The sequence below is a fragment of the Clupea harengus genome, chromosome 18 (assembly GCF_900700415.2).
Source record: "Clupea harengus chromosome 18, Ch_v2.0.2, whole genome shotgun sequence".
Classification (NCBI taxonomy): Eukaryota; Metazoa; Chordata; class Actinopteri; order Clupeiformes; family Clupeidae; genus Clupea; species Clupea harengus.
Window position 1 is genome coordinate 12,441,355 of NC_045169.1, and position 20,770 is coordinate 12,462,124.

The following is a 20,770-nucleotide window of genomic DNA, read 5'->3' on the forward strand; positions in this document are numbered from 1 at the left end:
CCAAGGGTCATTCATTTTGACAGTTAAGCTAAAGACAGTTAAGTTAAATCTGTGTAGCCTATGTTTTTTCTCTCACAAGGCCTCAAATTTAAACCCTTGTCCACCCAAACACACACACACACACACTTCTTTAGACGCACATCTGATCAGTAAATGTGTCCTGGAATCGTACACACACAAACAAGCAATACTTGTGTATTTATGCATCTGTGTGTGTGTAGTTCAGTAGCTGTTGGCAGTATTGACTCCCCTTAAGTGTTGAGGGCCTTGCTAATTAACCAAAGCCAGCAACTGCCAACACTCTAGGCAACCTGTTTGTGCCGGTCTGTGTGTGTGTATACATGCGTGTGTGTGTGTGTGTGTGTGTGTGTGTGTGTCTATTTGTGTGCATACATGCATGTGTGTGTGTGTGTGTGTGTCTGTCTATGTGTGTGCATACATGCATGTGTGTGTGTGTGTGTGTGTGTGTGTGTGTGTGTGTGTGTGTGTGTGTATGTTTGCGTATGTGTGTGCGTGCATACATGCATGTGTGCATTACACCTTAGTTTTGCTAAGCCTAGACGTCGCCACTATGGACCTGCAGAGCTGTAACTGCATTAGGGTTTGTCTGCCATACACAATGTTTGTCACACAGACACAGACACACACACTCTGAGAGTCAAGGCTGATGAAAGAGAAATATAAGTATCTACATATCTTTTCTCTCTTCTGTAATTCTCAGTCTAGATGTTACTGTAGTGAAACACTCTCAAGAGAGCCTTCACTCACTTGAGCAGTCACTGTGGAATCACAGCTAAAGACAGTAGCTGTGCTGCTTGAGCAGTCACAGTGGAATCACAGCTAAAGACAGTAGCTGTGCTGCTTGAGCAGTCACAGTGGAATCACAGCTAAAGACAGTAGCTGTGCTGCTTGAGCAGTCACAGTGGAATCACAGCTAAAGACAGTAGCTGTGCTGCTTGAGCAGTCACACTGGAATCACAGCTGAAGACACTAGTTGTGCTGCTTTGTTAGTTGGGCCATAACACGTGAGCATGTGTGACAGCAAAGTGGTGTCAAGTTGTAGTTTATGTGCATGCGTGGGCGCGTGTGTGTGTGTGTGTGTGTGTGTGTGTGAGTTTGAGTGTGTATGGGAGTTTTTAAGCACTGACTTAAGTAATGCATGTTTTTATACTTTGAGTTAGGGACTGTATGTACGTGTGCCTGTGTGTCTGTCTGTGTGTCTGTCTGTGTGTCTGTCTGTGTGTCTGTCTGTGTGTCTGTGTGTCTGTCTGTGTGTCTGTCTGTGTGTCTGTCTGAGTGTGTATATGGCACTCACCGTCCAGGGAGAGCCAGTCAAGTTGAGAGCTGGGCAGTGATGATGCGTTTCTGGCGCGGTACTCAAACAGCACAGAAGAGGAGACGGCCCCGGAGTCTTCCAGCACGTGCAGGGCCACCAGCCCAGCCTCATGGGCTACAGCGCACGCACACACACACGCACGCGCACACACACACACAAAAACACTATTAATTATTTATACATTCATAGTAAGTAAGTTCATCAGTGCATTAACCAGTTTCAGTTATACGATCATCACCTTTTAGTCCTGATTTGGCATTTTCAATATACTCAGAGGTGACCTGCCAGAGGTAACACATGCATGGATAACTTTCAGTGCATTTAAAGTATATCCTGATGAAGACATTGTCTGGCCAAACAGTTGACTGGCAGGACAAAGGTTACATCTGTATCTCACATAAACAAATAATGACTGCAGCTTTAGGGGAAAATATGTACTTGGGTACACTCTTTAACCCAGCGTTTCTCAAAGTGTGGGGCAATGCTTTCCTTTATAGACAATAGATTTTGATTGACGTCGGCGTATTAATTGCAGCGGGACAATTAAAAAAAAAAACTTAAGTTTAGTTTAGTTAGGGCTGTGTACTGTTCTCGCTACGTGTTTTACACGTCCAGTGTGTTGACAGTCAGTTCAACAGTCAGCCTAACTTGCAAAGAAGCAAAGAAACGTACATCGGTGAATACTTTTGTGGAACTTCGACGATTTCATCCGCCATCTTTTTTAAAATTTGTCTCCGGTTAGGGAATGGCGCAGAGAGTTATGGGTAATACCTGCCGCCATAAGAGAGCAAGGCAGCTCAGATGCTCTCTTGAAAAATGACCGTTATGTGACATATGTCGCTACACGATGGTAGTCCTTTGGGGGATCGTAGTCCCTCACATTGCGCATGCGTCATTTTGCGACACTGTCGACAGCGAAGCCGCGCGCGCATGCGTCACAACGACAGATCCGTTTTCAATCATGGAGAAAAGCGACGAAAGCCAGTTTTTTGAAAACATGACCATTTATTTAAAAACAAAGAAGATGTCACAGTGGACAAAACAGATGAGGTGGAGGATCAAAAAGTCTCTCCCCAGTTTCGTTTCATATGTTGACGTAGAGCCTTATGCTGTTAGCCGTTTACAACATAATTAAATATAACATTAAATATACCCACATTATGCGTTAAGACAAGCCCCATATGTTGACGTTTAAACCGTTTACAACATTATTAAATATTACGTTAAATAAACCTACATTATGCGTTAAGACAAGCCAGATATGTTGATGTTGATGTTGAGCCTTATGCCGTAAACCGTTTGTGTCTGAGCATGCGCAATGTGAGGGACTACGATCCCCCAAAGGACTACCATCGTGTAGCGACAACATATTTCAAGGTATCTTACTAAAGCGGAAGAGAAGGTTTAAGACATTTCGAACAGTACTTGCTCTCTTACTAGGGAGGAATGAAGGAAGGAAGGGAGCATTTTAAGCCTATTCGAACAGACCCCAAGAATCAGAGCAACAGCAGATTACAGCACAGCTGGCTAATAAGTGGATAACGTTAGCCACCAACGGAGTTATGAATGTGCTAACGGTCACATATTAGAACGTAACGTATCTAGATAAATGAATAATAATTACATTTTACGTTTCAACGAACTAACACAGTTGATAGAAATTAAACATAGGTCACTTAAACATATTTATCACAGTGTGAGAGCCTTACTAGATATGTACGTTACTAACTGTCACAGTTGTTCCCTATCCACGAGACGAGTATGATGTCAAAGTAAAAGTCCGTCAAGAGAAAGAAATGCAATACTGTGTGCGTGCAGGGATGGATTACCGAACGGGCCTACCTGGCCCAGGCCCAAGGGCCCATGAGCTCAGGGGGGCCCTAAACCAGTTCCTCTGCGTGAAGTCGCTGTTATTAACTTTGCTTGCTGTCAATTGTTTTTAGACTTTGTATTTGTTAATATCAGGAGGTGGCTTAAATGTATCTCTTATTTGTGGTTGGAAGCGGTGTATTTTGTTACACGTCCTGACCCATGGTTTCATAATCCGTCCATGTGTGCGTGTCCATAACAACAATACACTACAACATGAAACATGCTGAAACATTTGCTGACCTAAATAAGATGCTATTTGTTATTACTTGTGGTTATTTCAATAATTGACCATTTTAAGCTTGGCCTACCATTTTAAGGGAGCGATGAGGGACAGGTAAGGCTTGAAAAGGCCCCCTTGTTCAAAATGGGGAATGACAGAAAAAGTTTGAGAACCACTGCTTTAACCTCAGGGGAAATTACAGGTGCTCCCCCTGGTGGCAAGTTAGCATGTAACTGAATGCGCATGGAGCCATGCTGGAGTTTTTCTTATCCCACCATTGCGAGGAACACAGATAAGTGGAGAAGGGCTAACAGGAACAGCTAACAGGAACAGTGGTGCTTCACTGCTCCCTAGTGGACATAAGGGTACATTACAGTGACAACTGGTCGCTTTCCCTTGAGCTTCATACTACCACAACCTGGCAGCTTTATTTGCTCTACATACATGTATATGGTAAATACATAAATAATACCGAAACCTGTCTGTCTGTCTGTCTGTCTGTCTGTCTGTCTGTCTGTCTGTCTGTCTGTCTGTCTGTCTGTCTGTCTGTCTGTCTGTCTGTCTGTCTGTCTGTCTGTCTGTCTGTCTGTCTGTCTGTCTGTCTGTACAAAAATGTAGCCCAGGAGAGGGAGAGAGCCAGAGCGAGTGCATGTTCTTCCATTTTTCACAGGGATCACACAACTACAGAGTGCATTGCCTTGGCGGCTTGTGGAAACGATTTTTAACGAAATGTATATCCTTAACGTGACCATCAACTTGTATTTTGAAACAAGTTGCCCCAAAAAACGGCAAATTCTTGCAAACTGTTGTTTTAACAAAAGGGTTGCAAAATTCCAGGAATATTCAAAGTTGGAAACTTTCCATGGGAATTAACGGGAATATATGGGAAATTTGGGGGTAATTTATACTAACTGTATTTACCTTGTCATATATATGACAAAACAACATTTTCTTTTGTCATAAGCAGACATGCTTGCAAACATTTCTAATACACATTTTAAAAATGACATTTTTGACTTAATCCATTTGTGAGTAGAACTTTAATGGATCTTTCATTGAACAACAAAAACGTGAATGTTGAATAAAATAAATGTATTCCCTATGAAATCCCCCCCCACCCCAACATTTTTTTTTTCCCATTCGAAATGTAAAATGAAAGCATTTAGTTAAGCTTTTAATTTGCAGTAATTACATTTATTTTCGATAAGTCGCCCAACTTGCAAGTCATAGGTTTACGTTTCTGGCAGACAATGTTCCCAACTAGCTGCATCCATGGTCCAGCTGAGCTAGGCTTGCCTTGTTTTCAACTACATTGAAGTTCCCTGTTATAGGCTAACTTTTGCAAAACATTTTTTTTTTAAACATTTCCAAAATTCCCGAGCTTTACTTCCCATGGAAAGTTTCCGAAAATGTTTAGCCCCTTTGCAACCCTAGGCAAGATTATTTTAAATTCCCATCTAGTTATATTTACTGTGAGATTGACAGAGTGGCCATTTTCATACATGATAACACAGTAGACACATCGGAAAAGCAAATGCTTTTTAGTGACGGAAATAAACGTGCCAAATACATGACTCCTCATTTACATTAGACACCTTCAACACATGTGAGAGGAGGACTGGCACTCAGGAAATAATGTACTATGGAGAAGCTTACACGTGGTTTCATCATACTCTGTGTGTGTGTGTACACGGGTGTTGCGCAAGTGAGTTAGTAGGTGTGTGTCTGTGTAAGAGACACAAAGACTTTGACTGATGGTGTGTGTGTGTGTGTGTGTGTGTGTGTGTGTGTGTGTGTGTGTGTGTGTGTGTGTGTATACCTGGGCAGTAGCAGCGCAGCACCCCAGGCTGGATCAGTGAGGCAGGTACGGTGGTCTGGTCAAACACACACAGGTAGCGGCCGCGGCCTTCAGTCCATGGGCCTGTAATCAGCACCTTCACACCACCCTAAACAAACACACACACAATTATTGTTGCTATTTTCTAAAATGAATAACGGCATCATTTCAAGTCATCTACAAACTACTCTGGCATATTGTTTTGTGATCTTCGTGTAAGTAAGCATCTTATTTCATCTTTTTTAATGTTGTTTAATTGTCCTTCTCCCCTCTCCACTGTGTCCCTCTCTCTCCCCTCTCCTCTCTCCACTGTCCCTCTCTCCTCTCTCCACTGTGTCCCTCTCTCCCCCACTCCACTGTGTCCCTCTCTCTCCTCTCTCCCCCTCTCCTCTCCACTGTGTCCCTCTCTCTCTCTACTCTCTCCACTGTGTCCCTCTCTCTCTCTCCACTGTGTCCCTCTCCTCTCTCTTGTGTCCCTCTCTCTCTTGTGTCCCTCTCTCTCCTCTCTCCCCCTCTCCTCTCCACTGTGTCCCTCTCTCTCTCTCCTCTCTCCACTGTGTCCCTCTCTCTCTCTCCTCTCTCCACTGTGTCCCTCACTCTCCTCTCTCCGCTGTGTCCCTCTCTCTCTCCCTTCTCCACTGTGTCCCTCTCTCCCCTCTCCTCACTCCACTGTGTCCCTCTCTCTCCTGTCTCCACTGTGTCCCTCTCTCTCTCTCCTCTCTCCACTGTGTCCCTCTCTCTCCTCTCTCCACTGTGTCCCTCTCTCTCCTCTCTCCACTGTCTCTCTCCCCCTCTCCTCACTCCACTGTGTCCCTCTCTCTCCTCTCTCCACTGTGTCCCTCTCTCTCCTCTCTCCACTGTGTCCCTCTCTCCACTGTGTCCCTCTCTCCCTCTCTCCACTGTGTCCCTCTCTCTCTCTCCTCTCTCCACTGTGTCCCTCTCTCTCCCCCTCTCCTCACTCCACTGTGTCCCTCTCTCTATCCCCTCTACACTGTGTCCTTTTCCTTTTTCCTCTCTCTGGGCTGTCGAGTTGCTTGCCTGTTGCATGTTTTTTTTCGCAATCCATCCCTCTCATCCCACATTCCTGATCTGTTTCCTCTCTTTCTTTCTTTCTTTCTTTCTCCCTCCTTCGCTCACCTCTGGGTAGGACCATTCGGGGCTGAAGTCGGTGATGTTGGCTGGGCGGCCGTGCTCTCCCCCGGGGCCGACCGTGGCGGCGTGAGCGGGGAAGGGGATGAAGGCCGAGGATGGCGACGGCTGCGGGGGGACCACGTAGCGCTCCGGGAACACCTCCAGTCCGGCGGCCCCCGCAACACCCGACACCAACGTCGCCACGGAAACTCCGACACCGCAGCCGCTGGCCGTCTCCGCGGTGATCAGCTCCGAGAGGTCGGGGAAAGCGCTGTCGAAGGAGAGCTCGGCCTCCACCGCCTGCGGGTGCGCATGGGGGTGTATGTGCTCGGTGGGGGGAGAGGAGGGGGCCACGTGGGTGTCCATGGGCGTCTCCTCGCTCTCGAAGTCGCCGCCGCCGCCGCCCAGGGGGCGGGACAGGGGCGACGACTGCTCTTCTTTCACGCGCACACTCAGGTCGGCGTTGCCGCGCCCAGTCACCGCCGACGGCTGTGGCGGGAACACCACCGGCGAGAGGGTGTGAATGTGTGTGTGGGTGGCGGGCATAGAGAGGGGCGCCCGGTGCGCGTCCTGGCAAACTACGGAGGGCTGAGGGAGAGAGGGTGTGAAGGAGTGGGTGAAGGTGTGTGTGAGAGTGTGTGTGAGAGCGTGTGTGAGAGCGTGTGTCGCTTGTGTTGTTAGGAGGATGGGATGCTGGCTGTGCTCCTGTTGCTGCAGCAACAGCAGCTGTGCCTGAGCCTGTCTTTCCCGCTCTGCCTGCACCTGATTGGTCAGTGTCTGCTTAGGTGAAAGCTGATTGGTTGACAGCTGGGTGCTTTGGAGCTGATTGGTGGATAGATGGCTGAGTTGGTGGTTTGATTGTTGGAGAGCTGAAATCTGGTTGGCTGACAGCTGGTTAGGCTTTTGATGATTGGGCACAAGCTGGGCATTGGGCTTCTGGTGAGGTGTCAACTGATTGGTGGAGCAATGGAGCTCCTGTCCAATCAGCAGCATCTGGCTGTCTCCGGAGGACGGTTGTCGTGGCGACAGCTCGAGAGGCTCAGGAGAAGAGCTCCGGCGAATCAAGCTGAGTTTAGGCGGAGGCTGCTGGGAGTCTGGGGCGGGGCTTAAGGGCCGCGTCAGCGAATCCAAACCGAGTGAAGCTTCGAGTGACAGCGGCAGGAGTGAAGGGGCTGAGCGGGATGGAGAGAGCGTGAGAGACAGAGGAGGAGAAAGAGAAGAGGACGAAGAGGAGGATGAAGAGGACACTGATGAGGTAACGAGGGGGTGTGCTTCCCTGTCCCCGCTCTTCCTTTCGGTATCCGAAGAGAGGGATGATAGAGAGGAGGGTGGGGAGGAGGGAGAGAGTGAGAGAGCGAGGGATGGGGGCTGAGGAGAGGTGGAGGGGGAGGGGGAGGAGGCGGAGGTGGGGGCAGGTCCCCCGTAAGTTTGCCCCTGCTTGGGGCTGTTGAGGAAGGAGTCAGGGTCGAAGCTGAGTGGGACGGCGGGAGGAGAGCAGACGAGAGCAGGAGGGGAGGGAGGAGGGAGGAGAGAGGGTGAGGGGGATGAGGATGAGGAAGAAGAGGAGGAGGAGGAGGAAGAGGGAGGTGGAGGTTGGAGGAGAGGTGCGGGGGCGTCAGGCATGAGGCGGTCCGTCAGCAAGAGCCCTCCAATCACAGGGCTAGGGAGAAGCGTCAGAGAGAGGGTGGCGACCCCAGGCGTCGAGGCAACGGTGTGCGGGGCTGGGGCAGTCGCGGGTGGCACAGGACTGGCCGGGTTGCCAGCGGCAACGGTCGGCGGGGAGGGTGTGTCTGGTTTGGGGGGGACAGGTGAGAGCACCAGGCGGCCGGTAGATGTGAGCGACAGGTGTGATGTCACACATTCACCCTGAGGCTCCTCCGCTCCGTTGCCGCCGCTGCCTCCACTTTTCCCGGGGAGGGGTGCTGTCGTCATGACGATCATTGCATTCTGTGGGAGCGCAACAGTCGCCAGGCCCCGTGCCCGCTGCTCACCGTAGAAACTGTTGGCATTGCTGAGGGCGACTGTAGTCGTGGCGCGGTGCGTCTGGGGCGGGCTCGAGGAAGAAGAAGAAGAAGAAGAGGCGGAGCTCGGGGAGGCCACCGCCCTGTTGTCCTGGGTTCCAGCCGGGCTGGCCACGCCCCCTGGTCTGCCGGGTGTCGGCTTTCTCTCCGAGGTCACGGAGGCTTCGCCCCCCAACCCTGTTTCACGGCCGGCCACGCCCCCTGTGTTCTCACCGGCCAGGTTCTGCACCTCTGTGAGGGCGGGGTAAGGGGAGGGGCGCGCCGGGAGCTTGGGGGAAATGATGCGGTGCTTCGTGCTGTTGCAGCGGTGAGGAATGTTACCTCCCACAGAGGCTGACGGTGAGGGGGAGACACAGAAAAGGATGTTATCTTTCATGGTTTCTTTTTAGGGTTAGTTTCACCAGTAGAATTAACTTCACTTTTGTTTGTATTCACTGCTAGTTATTATTACTTCAGTAAGTGTGTCTGTGTGTGTGTGTGTGTTACCCAGTGCAGGGCTGGGGATTGGTTGTGTGTGAACGCGTGTGTGTGAGCGCGTATGTGCGTACGTGTGTGCGTATGCGTATGTGTGTGTGTGTGTGTTACCCAATGCGGGGCTGGGGATTGGTTGTGTGTGAGCGTGTGTGTGTGTGTGTGTGTGAGCATGTGTCTGTGGGTGAGTGTGAGTGTGAGTGTGTTACCCAGTGCGGGGCTGCACAGGCAGGTGTGTGTGCGGGGCTGGGGTTTGGTTGTGTGTGAGCGTGTGTGTGTGTGTGTGTGTGTGTGTGTGTGTGTGTGTGTGTTTGAGCGTGGGTGTGAGCGTGGGTGTGTGTGAGCGCGTGTGTGCGTTACCCAGTGCGGGGCTGCACAGGCAGGTGTGTGTGCGGGGCTGGGGTTTGGTCTGCTGGGAGTCCAGAATCTGCTGCACCAGCTGCTCGATGCTCAACTCTGCCCCCGTGCCCGTGCCATTGGCACCACTGCCACACGACCACTTGATGCTGTGGACTGCACACACACACACACACACACACGCACACGCACACGCACACGCACACGCACACGCACACGCACACGCACACGCACACACACACGCACACACACACACGCACCACAGTTCAATGGCAGCTCTTACCACAGGACTACTGCAAATCTGTGTTGTGCTTTAAGGTTCTCACTGACGATCGATGAGCAGCAATGGCTAATGCACAACGAAATTATCACTATCTGGTAACGTTGATGTGAAATAACTCTGATATTTGTTTAAAAGATTCTGATTGGATGAGGGTCAGAAATTCTACTCTCTGATAGGATGAATGATGTTGGGAACATGGTATGACCTGTTGTGATTGGGTGCAGATAGTTGGGGATTGAGATCCGATTGGCTACTCACACATGGGCCTGAGTTGGGACAGCAGCTCGTCACGGCTCCAGCGCAGATTATCACGCCGGTCGGCAACTGCGCATAGCAACGGTCGGCACGCCTTCCCACAATCCTCCAGGGACGGAACATTCAGGTAATGCACAAGCACGATATCTGGGTTCTGCATTTAACACACACACACACACACACACACACACACACACACACACACACACACACACGATATTGGTTACTGAAAGGAAATTTGACTCCCCAGGCTTTATTTACATTGTCTTCCTCCACACACAGTCAGTGCTGAAACACCATTAAGAATAAAGTGCAAACACTCGATAGTATTTCTATAAAGGATTGCATTGCAAATTTTCCATTTAATAGTCAGCTATTTTCACACAAGGAGATTTAGACCAGTGAAAAAGAAGTTATTTATTTCCCCAAAACCGTTTATTCCAATTAGTATCTGAATTCCAAACTTATGCATTGTGAAACTTCTTGGAAACATTAAACACCATTTGAAATCAATTGTTTCCTTGTGTCATGAAGTGCAACTTTATCCTACTGATCTACTCTCTCTATTCTGGCCATCTGGTGAGCTCACCATTAGTTACTGGCCAGGGAATCCTTCTGTTCTTCTTGGTGTGTGTCACTAAACAAGCTTACTAACCACGCCTTCAAGTGATCAGAGCAAAACACATTTTCTATGGTCACGGTACTTCACTGAGTAGGCTTATCATAATCCCTGCTGAAAAGCTATCGTGACAAGTGTACTCGCTCTAGCTAGCCGGTGTGCGTTGGCCATTACAAGGGCCGGGTGTGTTATTGTAAGTATTGTCAATGAGATATATATCCCACCATTTTTACAGATCATTTAATATCAAATATCTACAGGTGTCAGGTAACAAGTTGGTACTGCTGAATAAATATTACTCTCACCACATAGGTTTAACTCTAGCTACAAAAAGCATGCATCATTTTGGGCCCTAGCATTCCTCGTAGTCTGGCTGGTGAGCTGCCTAAGATTGTGTGTGTGTGTGTGTGTGCGTGTGTGTGTGTGTGCGCTCTCACCTGCAGCAGCCAATAGCACCTCCTATGGAATGTTGGGACGACGGAGGAATGGACATAACAACCATACAGACACTGCAGGAGAACAGCAGAGAGGTGGTCAGGGGAAGGACTGCATCAGGGCATACTAGACTTCAGAACACTGTGTGTGCTGTGTGTGTGCTGTGTGTGTGTGTGTGTGTGTGTGCATGTGTGTGTGCGTGCGTGTACCGAGTACCCTGATGTCTCTCATTTATATGGAATCATCTAAAATATCTGTGCGGGTACATGTGTGTGAGTGTGTGCTATGTTGTGTGTGATAAGTTTTAAGTGCACAAGTGCATGTGCATATTAACCTGCAGATGGCACTAACGTTCTAAAGGGCATCTCTTGTGTGTGTGTGTGTGTGAGAGAGTGGGTGTGTGTGTGGGTGTGTGTGTGAGACACAGAAACACAAGACAGAGTGGGAGAGACAGAGAGAGAGAGAAAGAGTGAGTGTGTGTGTGAGTGAGAGAGACAGAGTGTGAGTGTGTGTGTGAGTGAGTGTGTGTGTGTGTGTGTGTGTGGGGGAGAGACAGAAAAACAAGACAGATTGGGGGAGAGACAGAAAAACAAGACAGATTGGGGGAGGGGGAGGGAGAGAGGGAGAGAGAGAGAGAGAGAGAGAGAGAGAGAGTGAGTGAGTCACAGAAAAAGAAGACAGAGTGGGAGAGCGAGAGAGAGAGCGAGAGAGAGAAAGAGAGAGCAAGAGCGAGGGAAAGACAGAGAGAGAACGAAAGAGAGAGAGAGAGAGAGAGAGAGGGGGGGAGAGAGAGGGAGAGAGAGAGATAGAGAGAGAGACTCACCTCTATGCCCTGCACCTTCAGCTTCATGTGATCCTCTCGTGTTGTCTTCCCATCCTTCCTCTTCTTCCAGCAGTACCCATCTTTCCGGTACTTCACCTTCTTCCGGTTGTACAAAATGATGGAGCCATTCTGTGGCCTGCAGGTCAAAGGTCGCCACCGTGGATACACAGAGAGGTGCGATTAGATTCATGTGGATTTGGACACTACAGCAAGATTTCGTCATCTCATCACGAAGTCTAGCTAACAACAAAGCTTACTCGCCGTCACAAACATTGTCAAAAACGCTTCCTTGCACTCATTCATACATCAATATGCCCAGATGGACACATAAACACACCCGTCATTCATAGACAATGTGTCTGCAAGCAAGAGGAATGTGTGTTTGACTCGCCTTGTCTTCAGCGTACAAGAAAGCCATTCTTCATGTCTGTCAAAGGATATCAGATACGATGCAATTTCCTGAAACACACACACACACACACACACAAACACATTTCTGGTGTTATTATGTAGTTGTAAAGCCTGATATGATGATTTCTATGATAGATCAGAAAATACCAATGACACACACAAGAGAGCCCAACACTACCAATGTTCACCACATTTAAGTACCCTGTTAGCACAGGTGTGTATATGTGATTGTGAAGTTTATAAATACACACAGTTAGGCTGAGCACCACTGGACAGATCTATCCTTCTTCTTCTTCTTCTCTCTCTCTCACCTCGTTTGTGTTCCAGCGCAGTCGTTCTTTGGGCAGGCTGGTTGTGCGGGGTAAACACTCAAGCAACTTGTTGGGCAGAAACACCTTCATCTCTATGACACATACACACACACACACACACACACAGACACAGACACAGACACAGACACAGACACAGTTATTGATGATTTCAAACAGTGCAGAGCCCCTGTTTCCTCATTTGCTGGGGAGCAGATGCGTGTTGCTAAGGTGGGGGGGATGTGTGTGATGTCATCAGAGTGCGACGTACCAGACTCGGTGGTGCTCTCCTTGTTGTTCATGGTGAGGGTGGCACTCTACCTCCACTCAGCAGGGCGCGCTCACACACGCACAGGCTGCAGCCTGAGCTGGCACACTGAAACACACACACACACACACACACACACACACACACAGTGTCAGTACATACAGACAGACCAATTTGACTGTAGTGAAAAAACACACACACACTCACCCTATATGTTTGTATAGAATTCAGACACACAATGATCAAAGGTTAACACTGATAAAAGAAGCATCTGGATTGTCACAGACATCCTGTGCAACAGAGGCAGAAGTAAAATACATACAACGCTACCCATCACGGCTTCACTACATATGGGGGATGGGTGTCCACACCTACCTACCTACCTACCTACCTACCCACACACACACACACACACTTTTTGTAATGATGATGACTAGGAAGCTCATTCCTCTATAGCTCTGTTGCCTAGATACCACAGGAGTGGGTGTAGAATCTTCCTGCATCCTCTTCCAGTTCTTCATGTGTGAGAGAGAGAAAGAAAAAAGAGAGAGATACAGACAGGGGAGAGAAGAGAGAAGAGTGCAGGAGATGAAAGAGAGAGGGATGAAGAGACAGAGAGAGGAATGAGGCATGAAAAAGGAAAAGGGAAATGAGAGGGGGGATTCTCTCACGTAAAGACGAGACACAGGAGAGGTCTCTTTCAAATGTGTGTGTGTGAAGTGAGAGTGTGATCTCTGAAGAGTCAACTACCTCTGAAGCGTACATGCTATCTCCCAAGCGCGCGCACACACACAAACACACACACAGAAACTCTCATACTCACTCAGTCACACACACACTCCCACAGCCCCCCCCCCCCCCACACACACACTCGATCTCAAAGTAGAAAGCATCTTCTTTCTTTGCATCGTGGATTCAGATGACCACTGTGTGTGTGTGTGTGTGTGTGTGTGTGTGTGTGTGTGTGTTTATAAGTAACTTCAGCTGAAGATCTCTCCCTGCACTATACCTTATTTGCAAGTCAAACAGGGAGATAGGGACATGGATAAAGTCAAGCGAACAAGTAGAGTGGTGTGTGTGTGTGTGTGAGCATGAGTGTCAGTGTTTTGAAGGAGCCCCCTTCGGACTACCAGCATGAGGGGGTGTCCCAGTTATGTAACCATAGGGCCAATGATTTTCCCCGATAACGGAAAACGGACGGAATTCGCGGAATGAACACTTTGAAACGGAATTGCAACTTTGAAACGGAAATATCATTTTGTGCATACAAATCGCCCAAATTCCCCTGTATTTTGGGCTGCAAGGCTATATTTATTTCAAATAAACACAACAACGATTGCAACGATGAACAAACATTAATTAAAGAACAAACCCACTGAGAAAATGTCACGTCTGCGCTGAACTCTGCTCCGGCCACGCCCCCCTTTTCAACGGTTGACCCACAGATCTCCGCTAAAGCCACATTCAGTCACATTCACAGGCTCGTCTTCCCAATCGCATTTAAAACAAAAAATGTTTAGTCTTCTGTTCTGTTGATGGCTGGCAAACAACAATCTAAGAAGGGCACATATTATTCAGTCATTTTAAGCCATCAATCTACCTCAGGGTGAACAAAATGAGCTGAAACGGAAAAAAAACGGAATTCACCAAATGTGAAACGGAAAATGCATTTTTTTGAAACGGAAAATCATTGGCCCTATAACCATAACATCACTGTCTACCAAATCTCTTCCTAATCACATCAAATCATCCGTTAACCTACAGCGTGAGCGTGGGTAGATACACTGATTTTTTGTTTACATGGACTTAAGAGGCAAATTACAACACTCTGATACTTCAGTGTGTTCCTTTGTGTGTGTGTGCGTATGTAAGTGTACGTAATTACAACACTCTCATAGGGATTTCACTGTGTTCCTTTGGGTGTATGTGTAAGCATGTGCACGCTTGTGTGCGCGTGTGTGCGTGTGTACGTTCTTCCAGAGTAGCCACAAATTGGTCCTCTTCAACACTCTGACTCTTTTTGTATCAATTTAAACTGTTAAATTCCATAGGTGAGACTGTGTACTGCTCAGCACAGCTACAGCTCAGCACAGCTACAGCTCAGCACAGCTATTCTCAGCACGGCTATACTCAGCACAGCTACAGCTCAGCACAGCTACAGCTCAGCACAGCTATTCTCAGCACGGCTATACTCAGCACAGCTACAACTCAGCACAGCTCAGCACAGCTACATTCAGCACATGTCCACTCAGCCATCTCTGAATCACCAGCTGAATTGTATCTTTGGCATAGCAACCACTGTTACTATGGCAACAGAAAAAAAATCATACCAGGTTTTGCAAGTTAACAGTTGTAGCGAAGTAACTGTGATGTTACTAACTGGGTAAATGGCACCCGAAACTTAGCCCTTAACAAGAAAACACATTTGCCTCATTTAAAACAGTCATTACTGGGGGGGAAACAATCCCAGGATGAACACAGACGAATGATCCAAAGGATAAGACTCTACACAGACCTCCACGTCCCAAGTAGAAATGTAAAGGTTCTTCTTCATATTAGGGTCAAAGAGGCTTTGAGAGTCAATGCAACAGTATGCAACAATTTGCCAGTTTTTGAAGCATGCTTTTATGAGCAATTATTTTGGCATCGTCTTCATATTAATTTTGGTGGAATATGGTCAAGTGAAGGACAGATCACCACACCAGTCATTCCCACTTCCCATCCAGGCTTACACTATGTAGTTCTGTGGTTTGGGTCGTAACATCACTCAAAAATGTAAAAAAACCAACAACAACAAGAAAAAAGCCTTTGCAACATTACTTCGCCATTAATATCGCCAAAATTATTCCTCAAAAAGGCCCCAAATCCCTGCCTTATACTAATACAGTAAACCTAGTCCCAACTGAGACCAAGACCTTTTACACTCACACAGAGAGAAAGAGAGAGAGAGAGAGAGAGAGAGAGAGAGAGAGAGAGAAAGAGAGAGAAAGAGTGAGTGTGTGAGAGCGAGTGAGAGAGAAAGAGTGAGTGTGTGAGAGAGAGTGAGTGTGTGAGAGAGAGAGAGAAAGAGTGAGTGTGTGAGAGAGAGTGAGAGAGTGTGGGAGAGAGAGAGAGAGAGAGAGAGAGAGAGAGAGAGAAAGAGTGAGTGTGTGAGAGAGAGTGAGAGAGTGGGAGAGAGAGAGAGAGAGAGAGAGCGCGAGTGAGTGAGAGAGCGAGTGAGTGAGAGAGCGAGCGAGCCATGAGATGCCCATCACAGGGTGACAGTGAGCAGATGCTGGCTCCCCTTTTTCTGCCCCGATCAGCCGCAGCTCCTGTTTCTGCTGGCGGCATCTCTCGCATGTTTACACAAATACAGCAACAATGTAAACACAAACATCCTGTCATTCAAACAACCAATCTCAGGCTAGGCAAATCGGAAGTAAGCGTACATGCGCACACACACACACACACACACACACACACTACACCATTCCTCTATAACAAGGAAGAGAAGAGAGAAGAGAGAAGGGGAATGAAATGAGAGAGCAAGAGAAAGAATGGGAGGGAGAGATAAATACTTCCCAGAGCAATTTCTTCAGCTGAGTCAAATGGAGAGGGGGGGGGGGGGGGGGGGGGGCAGTATCCTGTCTGTCCACAACTTCCCTTCACTCCTTTGTTCCACACTTTCTCCATCACCACAAGCGCTACCATGGCAACACAGTCAGTGCCTGTCAATCTTCTGCAGAAACTCACATCCCAGCAGGTTGCCACAGTTACCTTAGCTTTCACACATTTCTCAAAGTGAGCCCAAGGCTGCATTATGTGGCTGTGTGTATACATTCACTTGCCTCTCCCAGCAAGAAGGGTCTTCAATTATATACCAGCATGCTTCATGAGAAAACGGTCACTGGCAAAGAATCAATATTTGTACACAGTTGTTGCTTGTTTGCCCACTTGCTAATTCTGTATGCAGACATACCCTACATACAGAAACCACGTACATCCTCTCCAAAGATGAAATACTAGCCTCTGCCTCTTCTACATCAAGATGGTACTGGTGCCTTTTTCAAACAGGTGTGACCATATTTTTCCGGGAAAAAATGAAGACAAGATTTTTATTTAATTTTTTTTCAAGCTTCATAAATTCAGGGGCAGAGGCCCTTGCTCTCGTTTCTGTCATATTCATGACTGAATCCTCGTGGTCGGTTCTGTAATGCTCAAGACTATAATTCTCTGTTCTCCGTTTTTTGCGTCTGAGCCAGGCTTTAGAGCTCTCTGTTGTGTGGACTGCTGTTTGTCTTCAGAACAAGTGAGACTACAGTTCCGGCTATCTGTTCAGAGAGCTGTTTGAGATCCAAGAGTGCCAATGTGCACTAAACTAGTCCAGATGTACACATCACCAAACACCAGGAGAGAAGTGCCATACATTGTCATCTTTTTAGTTAGCTGTTATGGATTGAAATTCAAACACCTTCTAAGACTAACTACAATGCAATGTCATCAAGAGAGCACCAAGAGAGAGTAAAGAGCACCTCAATTATGTCAGTAGGCCTATAAACAAACACTCTTTCTCTCATGCGCGCACGCACACACGCACACACACCCGCACACTCTCTGTCTCTCTCTCACACATATACACACACACACACACACACACACACAAAGATGTGAACACCGTCTACTGCTACTGCTGTGGTATTTGGCTTTAAACAAACAGTCGCTTTAAGGGTGACAAGGATACGCATTCTCTGTGTCAGAGCTAAACAGAGGGACCTCAGAGCAAAGTGAGCTGGAGCTCACACTCATGAAGATCACTCTTAAAGTGGAACCATTCTCACACTCATGAAGATCACTATTAATGTGGAGCCATTCTCACACTCATGAAGATCATTCTTAATGTGGAGCCACTTACACTCATGAAGATCACTCTTAATGTGGAGCCACTCACACTCATGAATATCACTATTAATGTGGAGCCACTCACACTCATGAAGATCACTCTTAATGTGGAGCCATTCTCACACTCATGAAGATCACTCTTAAAGTGGCTAATATTTAATGAGGACCAAAAATAACCTGGTGTACATCTGTCTCTACAAGTGTGGTACATAGTTAATGCTGGATGAACATGATACATTCAATCGGTGAATTAATTGGTCTACACGTGTAGTACCATGGTGTTCTGTACCATGGTGTTCCGTGTCTATATTGTGTTTAATTAATTCTTAACACATTTGGCAAACAGGAAAAAAAATAAAGTGTGGATATTCAGCCAAGGAGCATTTTACAGTGAGGATTTTGACACACCTATTCTCTCTCACACACACACACCTAACACTATACCCCCGAGTCGTGTCTTAATTAGCTAATGTACCATACACCAGTACACTCTAGCAGTCGGCCGCAAGCAAGAGAACATCAGTCCGTCTAATTACCCCGTGCTCACTCAAATCCCGTTCATATGGCCGCCTCTGTGACAGTAATCCACTTGTTAACGTGGTCGGTTCCAGACCAAAACACAACTCAATCGTTGGGTATTTAAGTATATGTCAACACACCCTTTATAATGTAGATGCTATGGTTAGCCGGCATAAATAACTGACATGTTGATAGTCCATATTGATCCTCTGGTCTACTGTCCGTGTGTGACATAAGGTGATCGATAATTGTCCATCCTTAGTAAAGGCATATGGCAGCGGGCGTGAGAAGATGAATGCATCAGGCTGCCCTTCCCTCGTCGCAGTCGGGTGCTATCCATTTCCAAATGAAAATCTAACTTTAACTAAATAAATAGTATTAGTCATATAGGATATAACCACGACTGATTTGCTCGATAGCCTATCTTGTTATTTTACAGGTATTTACATCAACAAGTATGTTGTACAACACCTGACTAAGATTCCGCGCTGATTAACCACGACACTAAAAGCGACATATTTGTCTTTTACAGATTCAACTCAAATGTACCTGTGAATATCCAGTTACTCGAGCAAATAAATGTCCCTGTTAATGACAAAGATTCCTCATTTTTACTAGCAGTGAGAACTCGAGAGCTGGAACTCACACGATGACAGCTTCCAGCAGCGCATCCGTAAACTCCCTCTGACGAGAGACGCCCAGGTGCTGCTGTTCCTTATTAAACATCGTTTCGGCAAGCATCATTTAGCATATTCTTCTTGATAACACCAAGCAGGAGTCACCGAACGGCAACCTTGTCTTGTAACCGGCCCTTGCGATTCGCCCCCAGTTACAGTGGGGAAAGGATCGATTCCCTCCACCCTGTTCTGGACCGACAGAAACCATTTTAAGCACTCCGGCTGCAGCCTGCCTCGCTAATCAGCTAGCCATAATATCGGCTAACAACCGAAATACATACAAGACAACAACCTCCCGGGACAAATAAACAAACTCTAGCACCAAGTGGTCCTCTTACGCGCCCCTCGCAAGCAATTGCGATGCAAATAAGCAGGCCTCGGTCGTTTAATAATCTACATTAACGTTACATGATCGAAACACCGTCCCGTCGCTAGCAGTCACATCGAGACGTGTTCTCAAACATGTAGCCAGCCCAGACACCACTAACAGCACAAATACGTAACACACAGCATCTGACAAGACAGTAGGGTATATACAACAGACCCCTGGTTATCAGTATCGGATGAGAATAAGGGGGAAACCCTGGAGGGTTTTGAAGCAGATGATAGAGAAGCAGCTCGAAACCTCCCTCACCTTCCGCCTTCTCCAACGCCGCCATCTTCTTCTGAAGACTGACGTCATTGCGCAGACAAGCGAGAGTGACAGCAGGGAGTGAGAGTGAGTGAGAGAGAAAGAGAGAGAGAAGCCAAAAAGGGAAAGAGTGATCCCGCGAAGGAGATTTTGGTCTTGAGGGAGCTTCGCAAGTCGTAGCTAGGATGCACAGAATAGGCCATGCAGGAACCAGATCAAGAGCCATTGTCACATAAATAAAAGAAGGCATAGATGGACATTCTTGGAATAATCTTTTTTTGAATTAATTAATAAACCGTAAGATGTAGCAGTCTAGTGCGTAAGAGGCAGCTCACTAGGTTACTTGTAGACACAGGACAGTCCTGAGCATTTTAGAAATGTGGTTAAAGTGCTAAATGCAATACATCATATTAAAAGCATAATACAAATCATGACAAATTTAAACCACAGCTGAATATCTATTGTCTAGACCTGTGCATTAATAGTCAATTAGCTATGGAACTAAACAACCGTCACTGAGGTTTCATACTTTTATATCAATTCTCATCAAACTAGGATGGGCAATAATATTTTGTACTTTAGAATTTGTCCTGAGTGACAGATCAATTATGCGTATACCGCGCGATGTCTCCACCTATCGGTGAAGCGTTAAACTGTACCTTAAGAGGATATGACAAGTCTGTCAGAGATATTTAGTCCTTAAAAAAATGTTGACTAGGTGATCTAAATTTCGAAATCTCTGAATTGCTTTAATACTGCATTACATTTAATAGCAATCAAGCCTTCAACTCTTGATCAACTCTTCGAGAAGGCTGAAATTGTAAACAATATAGGTTTAGACCTCATGTCCTTACACAACATCTTCAAAGCAGCCTAATCACTGATGAAAAAAAAAAACTGCTATGTATGAATCATCATTTCTGTGGATACACACACAAAAGAGGTCGAGTTCTGTTAGAGAAAATATCAGTTTATTTATAAAAAAAATGAAAGAACAGAAAGACAAAAAAAAAAATGACCTGAAGCAAACAAAACTGATTGTTGCATAGCATGAGGCATGGGAGGCAGAAGGGCGTGGGGTCAGTATGGCTATCCAGGATGGAGCGCACACATTGTCCTCTCTGTATGGCAAAATATCTGGGAAAACAGAGTCGATGTTTGAACGGAGTGTGAACAAATTTGAGGACTGAGCGTGTACAATACACATTTGAGATAGCAGTTTCTTCTTTTCATAGTATAACAAATAAAAATGTAGTCCATGCAAAGAATGTGATGCGCTGCCCACAGCCCCAGTACAATTGTGAAGCACTACCCTTCCCATTCAGTGGCCTATACTTAGCTTCTAGTACTCCAGAGACCAGCAAAAAGGGTCGATCTACAATGTGTGGGACCGCTTGCTCATCTCTGACCCAAACATT

At 46.9% G+C, this 20,770-nt stretch overlaps 1 protein-coding gene across 10 annotated transcripts in view; it reads right to left on the bottom strand.

Moving 5' to 3' along the window:
* camta2 (calmodulin binding transcription activator 2) overlaps positions 1 to 19,657 on the bottom strand; it is a 35,132-nt gene extending 15,475 nt beyond the window's left edge. For 2 of the 10 annotated variants that reach the window (XM_031584538.2, XM_031584531.1), the window contains exons 1-11: positions 19,356 to 19,656; positions 12,651 to 12,755; positions 12,383 to 12,474; positions 12,052 to 12,119; positions 11,661 to 11,796; positions 10,840 to 10,911; positions 9,787 to 9,937; positions 9,249 to 9,401; positions 6,403 to 8,750; positions 5,248 to 5,374; positions 1,316 to 1,450 (exon numbers count right to left, since the gene is read on the bottom strand). In XM_031584538.2, coding sequence (XP_031440398.1) covers positions 1,316 to 1,450; positions 5,248 to 5,374; positions 6,403 to 8,750; positions 9,249 to 9,401; positions 9,787 to 9,937; positions 10,840 to 10,911; positions 11,661 to 11,796; positions 12,052 to 12,119; positions 12,383 to 12,474; positions 12,651 to 12,681 — 3,313 coding nt within the window. In that variant the 5' untranslated portion in view covers positions 12,682 to 12,755; positions 19,356 to 19,656. The other 8 variants (XM_031584536.2, XM_012832427.3, XM_031584532.1 and 5 more) reach the window with 7 other exon arrangements.
* Positions 19,658 to 20,770: the final 1,113 nt, after the last annotated feature.